Source organism: Salvelinus fontinalis, chromosome 9 (assembly GCF_029448725.1).
Source record: "Salvelinus fontinalis isolate EN_2023a chromosome 9, ASM2944872v1, whole genome shotgun sequence".
NCBI classification, from domain to species: Eukaryota; Metazoa; Chordata; class Actinopteri; order Salmoniformes; family Salmonidae; genus Salvelinus; species Salvelinus fontinalis.
In genome coordinates, this window is record NC_074673.1 from 18023409 (window position 1) to 18035505 (window position 12097).

General features: G+C 42.6%; 1 protein-coding gene across 1 annotated transcript; it reads right to left on the minus strand.

Annotated features, from left to right (window-relative positions):
* Window positions 1-259: 259 nt before the first annotated feature.
* Window positions 260-2218, minus strand: LOC129862186 (achaete-scute homolog 1b-like). The gene has a single exon (XM_055933594.1). It carries the CDS (start codon window positions 1782-1784, stop codon window positions 1173-1175), a length of 612 nt encoding a protein of 203 aa, XP_055789569.1. The 5' UTR covers window positions 1785-2218; the 3' UTR covers window positions 260-1172.
* Window positions 2219-12097: the final 9879 nt, after the last annotated feature.

The window sequence follows — 12097 nt, forward strand, 5'->3', positions numbered from 1 at the left end:
GAAAAGGGCCGTAAGTAAGAATTTCACTGTAAGTCTACACCTGTTGTTTACGAAGCATGTGACAAATACGATTTGATTTGAAATAGCCTATGTGTCAGGTGTGCCTACATAATAATCAAATCAGGTAGCCTATTATTTGTGAGCATGCCTGTCAGACCTAAGCTACCTACTATTTGAGTTAGCTGATTAAAAATAACTATGTGTCCACACAATAATACAACAACACCACACCATTTTATATAAATATAGTTATCTTTATTCATAAAAAAAATGTTTACACAAAATATATATGTTAAAATCGGAGTCATGTGAGTCTACGAAAAACGGAGAGCAAGTGCATACATTGATAAAGGTCTCCATCCCACGTAAAACCCTTCAATCTTTCACGGGAAGCTGTAGAGGTCTGTTGCTGACCAATGGCTTGACAAAGACATACTTGCCAATTTAACTGTCCAGTGGTCCAGTCATGGCTATCTCATGCGCACTCACGGTCAGCAAAGTGGCAGTGTTCATTATTGCAGAACTTTGTTTTGTTTATCTTAATTAACAAAAATAAGTATGTATAGGCTATTGAACAAATATGAATTTCAATTTCAGACAATGGGCACGAAAGTACATCTTCGATACAATCTTCCCAGCAGATGCAGGCAGTTAAAATAGGCCGCCTTGCTCTCATGTGAAACTGCCATTGACAGCAAAGTCCTTGGGAGCCACAACCATGCACTTCCGCTGAAATACTGTACAGTCTCCACAGCTGCTGTTTTATTCACTAATTGCTCGTATTCAAAGTCATCGATAAAGACGTAATTCCACGCGTCACCGAAGTGCAGTCTTTCGTCCTTCGACGCTTTGTCCATGCGTGCACGAACAGTCTCTCTACCCTGTTATTCCGAAGGGAACCCAAGCGCCGTTCGACTCCCTTGTCTCTTGTAGCATAGCAACGGTAACTTTGAGTTACTTTCCCCTCTCATTGCCTTGTACCTGCAAACGCTGCCTGGCGATGGGAGAGAGAGAGAAAGTCGGTGCCAAGAGTGTGTTCACGGGTATCTCGCCTGCAGAGTGAATCAAATAACTTGTCATTCTTTTCAACTTTGAGTCCCTTTTGATTGAATAAGCCCCTGTTACACGGGTGCTGTTGGATGGTAACGACAATTAGGCGACCTGCGTGTGTCTCAGTATCTGTCGAACCAGGTGGTAAAGTCCAGCAGCTCCTGCTCCTCGGAGCTCAGGGGCTCATAACTCCCCTCATCGGAGGAACAGGTGGAGTGGGGTGACTCCGGCTCGGCCGAGTAGCTGTTGGAGATGGCAGGGGAAGGCACCCCGCACTGGAAGGCGGCAGACACTGCATCATGCTCGTCTAGTAGCTGCTGCAGGGCTCGGATATATTCCACGGCGGACCGCAGCGTCTCCACTTTGCTCATCTTCTTGTTGGCTGCCCCGTTGGGCACGTGCTGACGCAACGTCTGGAAGCCCATGTTGACTTGTTTGACCCGGTTCCTCTCGCGCTCGTTCCGCCGGGCCACGGCTACGGGCAGCTGCTGGGGGATGGAGTAGCCGAGTCCGTTAAAGCTGAGCCGCCGCTTGCAGCGCAAGAGCTCCGGGGAGCTGGAGCGCTGTCTTTTCAGCACCGTGGTCTTGCTTTGGTAGCCGGCTTCAATGGTGTCATTGGGGAGAGCGCACTCCTGGGCTGGGGCGTGCAAGGTAATGGTGGTGCGCCTCTCCATCAGTCCAAATGTGTATGCGTTCTGTGCCATTTGCGTGGTGGTGATGGTGGTAGTCTCCATGTTGGTTGATGGTGAGACAGGGCTACTGACAGGTGTGGGTTGCAACAGCGCAGCCTCACAGAAAGACACTCCGTGGAAGAAGAGATAAAACAAATAGACAGAGGTTGGCAGTGCACTGCTCTCGTGTCCTTCGCGTGGGAGCCGTGTGGCTATAGCTGGAGCGCGCTGTGACTATTTGGTGTCCAAGTCTTTCTTGACTGCGCTTGCTTACTTCAAGAGCCGATCTGACCCAAACTTTGGCAGCACTCCTCTTTTTCAACACGCGCCCCACACACCCCACCCGTTGGAGACGCACGCTTCCCCGCGAGGCTCCGCCCGCTGCTATGTGATTCATCTGCTAGCCGACTCCGCGAGCCAGGCGCGTGGCTCCGGGAGCTCAGTAAACAATCCAGAGCTTTCACTGCGCCAGGAGCACGCGCTGGGCTCATTTACATTCCAATGTCTCCAACTTGAAAGCCCATTGGTGGATTCAAACGCCCTGTAACCCGGAGAAAATAAAGAAATAGAGAGAAATAATTAGAAAAAAAGGAGAGAATGAAGAAAGGGGAATGGTTTGGTTCTTTGAAATGCCTTTTGAATTTGACAATATACCTCTGGCAAGTCTTCAAATTATCAGTCTTCCCCCACTCCACCCCTCTCCTCTCACTCTTTAAAATCCCAAATACCAATGACGCTCTATCCGGTATCCAGGTTACAGCCTTAGAGAGGAAAATAAATGGCAAGCGTGTCTCTGTATAGAATAATTGGCCATTATAGAACTAGCATAGAAACACGATTAATTTAAGGTAAACATAATGTTTATGACGTGTGGGTATGTCTGCAAATGGCATATCGCTGCCGTGCGTAATGACCCCCCAAAACTAGTGCTCTACAGGTGCACATTGTCTGCATAGAGATCCAAGCATCTACGGCTTGGATATATTGTCAGCTGATGTTCTGTTGGATTCTGTGCCATTCCAACACTTAAATGCAAGCCCCAAATGTCATGCGTAAAAAGTGTACTCCAAACATGGATTTGGGTGTTTAGGATAATATGTTATAGCCTAACTAAGCCTATTTAATTATTCAGTTATTACGGACATTGAAAGTATTAATAAATATACAACTTCAGGTACCACACTGAACTTTGTGTTTCGTTTTAGGGGAGTTTCAACGTGGTTGATGGATTGTCTTTTTCAGCACCACATTCGATTGGACAGCACGTTCCAGTAACAGTCCTTATGTTATTTATGGTCAAACGGCTGCACAACACTAATCCTCCCTAGGATGTTTAAATAGGACAATATGCAGAATTATTTCTCATTCTTTCATATGTTCAACATTTTGTACTTTAGCGCTCGGATAAATAGCAACATTTCCCGCTCTTACAAAACAAGTTTATACACTGAGCTTTTTTCAACAAATAGTCTAACATTTAAATCTATAGTCCTCTCCGTTTCTCTGTGTCATGTGCTGATAACTCAAAGTACTTTCAACGAGACATCTCGTCGAATATCTTGTCAAGTTGCTTTCGGGAATGAATAAAAATGAGCACGTAGTGACCTCTGGCGGTGAAAATAAATAATCACGCCGCACAATCCTATTATCTTTCCCAAGACTCTCGGCCAGTAGAGAGCAGCAGCGGATAACGTTCAAGATTGGGGCTATGGTTTCTCCAAAAAAACGTATTTGTGTAGGCCACTTGCCTGTTACGCTTTTGATTATTATATGTCTCTGATTTAAAATAATGCACCCACAAGAACACAATAGGCTAGTATGGGATTGATGTATTAAGTGATGATAGGGAATAGGGATGGGGTGTTTACATCAGCTGTGCTTCATATTTGTTTCCCAAGGTGCAGTAGACCTATATCAAAACAATATCAGAAACTAAAACCTACAGTTATTTGTGTTGGTCTATTATGATTGGCAGGTCAGAACTGGTCAAACCTGGACCTGGTGGTGAAAGTAATTTCAACTAGTGATGCAAAACCCACCTCCAAACCGATAAGACAATAAGCACCCAGAGGAAGTCCAACACCCTTACAGCAGTATCAGGCCAATACAAGTTCTCAGGGACATGTGTGGGTCTGTACAGTACATATGTTTATGATCCTTAGTGCTCATAGTAATGAAAACAGCCTATACGTATAAAGTATCAGAGGTCTTTACTAGGACTATACTCTGGGGTACTTTACAGAGTTACAGTAGATACTGATTCTTACCAGTCGATTTAGGTAGTGTTGATAATGGAACACAATTCAGAGAAGAGGAAGACAGGGAGAGAGAGACAGAGAATCAGAGACACAGATAGACCGATATAGACAGAGAGAAAGGTATACAGATATATAGAATGACAGAAGGGTAAAGAGGGAGACAGAGAGAGAAAAATAGAGAGAGGTGGTTGTTTTTGAAGTTCTCAGTCTCCCAGGAGATGCAGTATGGATTTCCCCCTCAAAGCTCCCTATAATACAGGAGCTTGGGGGTACAGAACTTTCTCTCTTAATTGTCTGCTCAACAATACTCCTCTCAGTGTTGCAAAATGCTGAATAATTTAGATATACTGGAACTGGTAAACTGAAAGAGTGGCCCCAATCCAGTCCCCAAACTGCCTTACTGCTATTCATGCATTTTTCATACATTTCTTTGTGGCAATAGACTGACTACCTGGTATGACAAATGCTAATCACAAGCTAATGCAAGAAGACGATTTCAACTAAGAGATTTTCCTAAACATTTCTGAAATAATCCCCTAACACACACTTGAGTAAACCTCTATCCACACTAGTCCATTCTCCACCAAAGGCCTGTGCAACACATAAACAGGTCCCCTTCATTATAGCCCCTTGACATCCGTGTGTGTGTGGGTTTGTGCGTGTGTGTGCGTGCGTGCATGCATGTGGGTGCGTGTGAGCGTGCGTGTGTGTGTATGAATAGGGATGTGAAAACTGCACTATACCGTCTGGATGAGGGAGCTACATCCTTCCCCAGTGTCAATCCAGAGGCCTTCACACGACCACAGAACCACAGGGGCCTGCTCCTACAAAGAGACACATCACGGACCAGGGCAAAACAACATTTCCAACGAGCAGGAAGAGGGAAGTGTTCAGCTAGAGTGAGTATTGCTTCCCCATTCCTGAGACTGGCATGGTGGAGCATACTGTACACAGTTGAAGTCGGACGTTTACATAGACCTTAGCCAAATATATTTAAACTCAGTTTTTCACAATTCCTGACATTTAATCCTAGTAAAAATGCCCTGTCTTAGGTCAGTTAGGATCACCACTTTATTTTAAGAATGTGAAATGTCAGAATAATAGTAGAGAGAATGATTTATTTCAGCTTTTATTTATTTCATCACATTCCCAGTGGGTCAAAAGTTTACATAAACTCAATTAGTACTTGGTAGCATTGCCTTTAAATTGTTTAACTTGGGTCAAACATTTCATGTAGCCTTCCACAAGCTCCCCACAATAATTTGGGTGAATGTTGGCCCATTCCTCCTGACAGAGCTGGTGTAACTGAGTCAGGTTTGTAGGCCTCCTTGCTCACACATGCTTTTTCAGTTCTACCCACAAATGTTCTATAGGATTGAAGTCAGGGCTTTGTGATGGCCACTCCAATACATTGACTTTGTTGTCCTTAAGCCATTTTGCCAAAACTTTGGAAGTATGCTTGGGGTCATTGTCCGTTTGGAAGACCCATTTGCGACCAAGCTTTAACTTGCTGACTGATGTCTTGAGATGTTGCTTCAATATATCCACATTATTTTCTTTCCTCATGATGCCATCTATTTTGTGAAGTGCACCAGTCCCTCCTGCAGCAAAACACCCCCACAACATGATGCTGCCACCTCCGTGCTTCACGGTTAGAATGGTGTTCTTGGGCTTGCAAGAGTCCCCCTTTTTCCTCCAAACATAACAATGGTCATTAGGGCCAAACAGTTCTATTTTTGTTTCATCAGACCAGAGGACATTCTCCAAAAAGTACGATCTTTGTCCCATTTGCAGTTGCAAACCGTAGTCTGGCTTTTTCATGGTGGTTTTGGACCAGTGCCTTCTTCCTTGCTGCTCAGCAAGGCCTTTCAGGTTATGTGGATATAGGACTTGTTTTACTTTTGTACCTGTTTCCTCCAGCATCTTCACAAGGTCCTTTGCTGTTGTTCTGGGATTGATTTGCACTTTTCTCACCAAACTACGTTAATCTCTAGCAGACAGAACCCGTCTCCTTCCTGAGCGGTATGACGGCTGCGTGGTCCCATGGTGTTTATACTTGCGTACTATTGTTTGTACAGATGAACGTGGTACCTTCAGGCGTTTGGAAATTGCTCCCAAGGATGAACCAGACCTGTGGAGATGTACAATTTTTTTTCTGAGGTCTTGGCTGATATCTTTTCATTTTCCCATGATTTCAAGAAAAGAGGCACTGAGTTTGAAGGTAGGCCTTGAAATACATCCACAGGTACACCTCCAATTGACTCAAATTATGTCAATTACCCTATCAGAAGCTTTTAAAGCCATGACATCATTTTCTGGAATTTTCCAAGCTGTTTAAAAGGCACAGTCAACTTCGTGTATGTAAACTTCTGACCCACTGGAATTGTGAAACAGTGAATTATAAGTGAAATAATCTGTCTGTAAACAATTGTTGGAAAAATTACTTGTCATGCACAAAGTAGATGTCCTAACCGACTTGCCAAAACAATAGTTTGTTAACAAGACATTTGTGGAGTGGTTGAAAGAGAAAAATGGGTTTTAATGACTCCAACCTAAGTGTATGTAAACTTCCGACAATAAAGTAGGTTTAAGACTGAATTTAGGTTTTTTTAAACCAGAGTGTGATGACTTGGTTAGGATCACTGAGGCAGTGAAAATAGCTTTACGGTGATGGTGGAATTAGAATAGGTCAGACTATGCAAAACAGAGGCTCCCTTGCGATGAGAGAGTACAAGACTGACGCAGTGCTTGTATTGATAGAGACTAAAATAGTAATAGACAGTGATATGACTTTCGGTTTTTCACCCCTGTGTGGTACCAACGCTTCCTACTCATGACCTGTGGGTGAGAGGTCAGATGAATCTAGAAAAAGGAGGAAATATGATTATACAGTGCCTTCAGAAAGTTTTCAGAACCCTTCCCTGATTCTACATTTTGGTACGTTACAGCCTTATTCTAAAATTGATTAACTAAAAAATGTTCCTCGTCAAGCTACACACAATACCCCACAATGACGAAGCAAAAACAGGTTTTTGAATGTTTTGATAATTTGTTACAAATAAAAACAGAAATACCTTATTTACATAAGTATTCAGACCCTTTGCTATGAGACTCAAAGTTGAGCTCAGGTTCATCCTGTTTCAATTGATCATCCTTGAGATGTTTCAACAATTTGATTGGAGTCCACCTGTGGTAAATTCAATTGATTGGACATGATTTGGAAAGGCACACACCTGTCTATATAAGGTCCCACATTTGACTGTACATGTCAGAGCAAAAACCAAACCATGAAGTCGAAGGAATTGTCCGTAGAGCTCCGAGACAGGATTATGTTGAGGCACAGATCTGGGGAAGGGTACCAAAAGATCTCTGCAGCATTGAAGGTCTCCAAGAACACAGTGGCCTCCATCATTCTTAAATGGAAGAAGTTTGGAAACACCAAGACTCTTGCTAGAGCTGGCCGTCCAGCCAAACTGAGCAATCGGGGGAGAAGGGCCTTGGTCAGGGAGGTGACCAAGAACCCGATGGTCACTCTGACAGAGCTCTAGAGTTCCTCTATGGAGATGGGAGAACCTTCCAGAAGGACAACCATCTCTGTAGCACTTCACCAATCAGGCCTTTATGGTAGAGTGGCCAGATGGAAGCCATTTCTCAGTAAAAGGCACATGACTGTCTGCTTGGAGTTTGCCAAAAGGCACCTAAAGGACTCTCAGACCATGAGAAACAAGATTCTCTGGTCTGATGAAACCAAAATTGAACAATTTGGTCTGAATGCCAAGCGTCACGTCTGGAGAAAACCTGGAACCATCCCTATGGTGAATTGTGGTCGTGGCAGCGTCATGCTGTGGGGATGTTTTTCAGCGGCAGGGACTATGAGACTAGTCAAGATTGAGGGAAAGATGAAAGTACAGAGAGATCCTTGATGAAAACCTGCTCCAGAGCGCTTAGGACCTCAGACTGGGGCGAAGGTTCACCTTCCAACAGGACAACAACCCTAAGCACACAGCCAAGACAACGCAGGAGTGGCTTCGGGACAAGTCTCTGAATGTCCTTGAGTGGCCCAGCCAGAGCCCAGACTTGAACCCAATCGAACATCTGGAGAGACCTGAAAATAGCTGTGCAGCAACGATCCCCATCCAGCCTGACTGAGCTTGAGAGGATCTGCAGAGAAGAATAGGAGAAACTCCCCAAATACAGGTGTGCCAAGTTTGTAGCGTCATACCCAGGAGGAGTCTAGGCTGTAATCGCTGCCAAAGGATCTTCAACAAAGTACGGAGTAAAGGGTCTGAATACTTATGTAAATGTGTGTTTTTTTTTTTTATATATATACATTTTCAAAAATTCCTAAAAACCTGTTTTTGCTTTGTCATTATGGGGTATTATGTGTAGATTGGGGGGGGAAACTATTTAATCAATTTTATAATACGGCTGTAAAGTAACAAAATGTGGAAAAAGTCAAGTGGTCTGAATACTTTCCGAATGCACTGTATATCGTGGTGTTTCCCCCTGTTGCATGTCAGTGTAGTTGTATTGAAAGAGGAGGGCTGGAAAGAGGAAGTGTTATTCTAGGCCCAGCTGAGAGACAACATTAAAGGTTCTCTCATCAAGAAGAGGGCATCCCCACTCCCTCTCACTCTCCTCGCTGTCTGACTTATTTTTACCATGTCTCACCATAAGCACATTATATAACAACACACCTGCAGATTTTTCACTTTGAAACTCTCAGTCCCATTTCTTATACCTCACATCAGGACAGTGATGTTCAGCTCCTATTACAATGTACAGGAAATGCACAGGAAAATAACTGTTGTCTATAGCTTACCTTCAAACCAAGGTGAACAGTGGAGCAAACTGAAGGTGAAAACATTCAGCAACTCTTGGATAGATTAATGATCATCAAAAATACAGAGTATTATGTCTGTCTGACTGGCTGCATGGTAACTTGAATCAAAGGCACTGTTTAGTTACAGCATTGGACACATGCAACAGGAGATCTGCAGATGCCTGGTGAGAATGTATGAATGGACATATATAGATAGCATCAGTCTATCTAGAGATGTGTTGTTATTTTAGTAGGAACAAAACCTAATCTTATATTTCCAGTGAAGTTTCATAAGTGACTATCTGTGGTGAGCCACCCTGGATTCTGTCAACCAATAACACGTCACTCTCAGCAGCTGTTATGGGCGGCAGGTAGCCTAGTGGTTAGAGCGTTGGACTAGTAACCGAAATGTTGCAAGATTGAATCCCCGAGGTGACAAGGTAAAAATATGTTGTTCTGCCCCGGAACAAGGCAGTTAACCCACTGTTCCTAGGCTGTCATTGTAAATAAAAATTGTTCTTAACTGACTTGCCTAGTTAAGTAAAGGTTCAATTCAAATTTTTAAATATTTAGCAAACAAACCCTGAATGGAGGCTTGCTCTCAGACTGCAACCCAATCCACTACTACTATCCAGTCAAGTGGCCACATTCCTGAAGCAGGAGGGTGGCTTGTAAAAGGAATTAATATATTAGACAATGCTTGAAATTAAACTCAAAGGGCTGCAGTGGAATTTACTGATATTTTCATGCACATACTACTCATAACCAAATATAACTGCATTGTATCACCTTTGATATATTAAAAAAAATATATGACTTAAAGTCACTACAACAGAGTGCATTCGGACACATTGGTGTTCCCTCTGACACATTGGTGCGGCTGGCTTTCGGGTTAAGTGGGTATTTTGTCAAGAAGCAGTGTGGCTTGGTTGGGTCGTGTTTCGGAGGACGCACCGCTCTCGACCTTCGCCTCTCCTGCGTCTGTACAGGAGTTGTAGCGATGAGACAAGACTGTAACTACCAATTCGATACCACAAAATTGAGGGGTAAAAGTTTAAAAAAATATATATATACTGTATATATATAAATTGTATTTTTTTTCCCTCATCAATCTACACACAAATGTATCACAAATAAAAAACTTAAATATCACCTTAACATACAGTTGAAGTCAGAAGTTTACATAGAACTTAGCCAAATACATTTAAACAAAATTTTTCACAATTCCTGACAATTAATCCTAGTAAAAATTCCCTGTTTTAGGTAATTTAGGATAACCACTTTATTTTAGCGTCATACCCAGGAGGAGTCTAGGCTGTAATCGCTGCCAAAGGATCTTCAACAAAGTATGGAGTAAAGGGTCTGAATACTTATGTAAATGTGTTTTTTTTTTTATATATATACATTTTCGAAAATTGTCCATTTAGAAGACCCATTTGCGACCAAGCTTTAACTTCCTGACTGATGTCTTGAGATGTTGCTTCAATATATCCACATAATTTTCTTTCCTCATGATGCCATCTATTTTGTGAAGTGCACCAGTCCCTCCTGCAGCAAAGCACCCCCACAACATGATGCTGCCACCCCCCTACTTCACAGTTGGGATGGTGTTCTTCGGCTTGCAAGCGTCCCCCTTTTTCCTCCAAACATAACGATGGTGTCATGATCGTTTGTTGAATAAATGGACCAAGGCGCAGCGTGCGTAAAGTTCCACATCTCACGAAAAACAATAAAGGATAAACGATACGTGAAGGAAATGCAGTGCTCACAGGCACTACACAAAAACAAGATCCCACAAACAGGTGGGAAAAGGCTGCCTAAATATGATCCCCAATCAGAGACAACGATAGACAGCTGCCTCTGATTGGGAACCATACCAGGCCAACAAAGAAATAGAAAACATAGATTGCCCACCCTAGTCACACCCTGACCTAACCAAATAGATAATAAAATGATCTCTAAGGTCAGGGCATGACAGATGGTCATTAAGGCCAAACAGTTCTATTTTTGTTTCATCAGACCAGAGGACATTTCTCCAAAAAGTACGATCTTTGTCCCCATGTGCAGTTGCAAACCGTAGTCTGGCTTTTTTATGGCGGTTTTGGAGCAGTGGCTTCTTCCTTACTGCTCAGCAAGGCCTTTCAGGTTATGTCGATATAGGACTCGTTTTACGGTGGATATAGATACTTTTGTACCTGTTTCCTCCAGCATCTTCACAAGGTCCTTTGCTGTTGTTCTGGGATTGATTTGCACTTTTCGCACCAAAGTACGTTCATCTCTAGGAGACAGAACGCGTCTCCTTCCTGAGCGGTATGACGGCTGCATAGTCCCATGGTGATTATACTTGCGTACTTTTGTTTGTACAGATGAACATGGTACCTTCAGGCGTTTGGAAATTGCTCCCAAGGATGAAACAGACTTGTGGAGGCCTACACATTTTTTTCTGAGGTCTTGGCTGATATCTTTTCATTTTCCCATGATGTCAAACAAAGAGGCACTGAGTTTGAAGGTAGGCCTTGAAATACATCCACAGGTACACCTGTGGACTCAAATTATGTCAATTAGCCTATCAGGAGCTTCTAAAGCCATGAAATCATTTTCTGGAATTTTCCAAGCTGTTTAAAGGCACAGTCAACTTAGTGTATGTAAACTTCTGACCCACTGGAATTGTGATACAGTGAATTATAAGTGAAATAATCTGTCTGTAAACAATTGTTGGAAAAATTACTTGTGTCATGCACAAAGTAGATGTCCTCACCGACTTGCCAAAACTATAGTTTGTTTCCATATTATGTTCAACCAATTGAATTTACCACAAGTGGACTCCAATCAAGTTGTAGAAACATCTCAAGGATGATCAATGGAAACAGGATGCACCTGAGCTCAATTTCGAGTCTCATGGCAAAGGGTCTGAATACTTATGTAAATCATGTATTTGTTTTTTATTTTTAATACATTTGCAAAAATGTCTAAAAAAACGTTTTTGCTTTGTCGTTATGGGGTATTGTGTGTAGAGTTATGAAGGTAAAAAGTAATTTAATCCATTTTAGAATAAGGCTGTAATGTAACAAAATGTGGACAAAGCGAAGGGGTCTTAATATTTTCCAAATGCACTGTAGATCACTGATACAATCACTCAAAAGTTTCTAGTTGCATTTTAAAGGGCATTTGTCTTTTAGGCCATGCCTGTAATCCCCTGAAGTTCCTGGTTTATGGATGTATTGTGCCACATCAATGCAATGAAAGGACCAACAGAATAGTGACTACAGTTGACACTGGTTACAATGCTAACAAAG

Coding starts and splice junctions, on each gene's coding strand:
- LOC129862186 (XM_055933594.1), bottom strand. CDS start 1,784: ATGGAGACTACCACCATCACCACCACGCAAATGGCACAGAACGCATAC.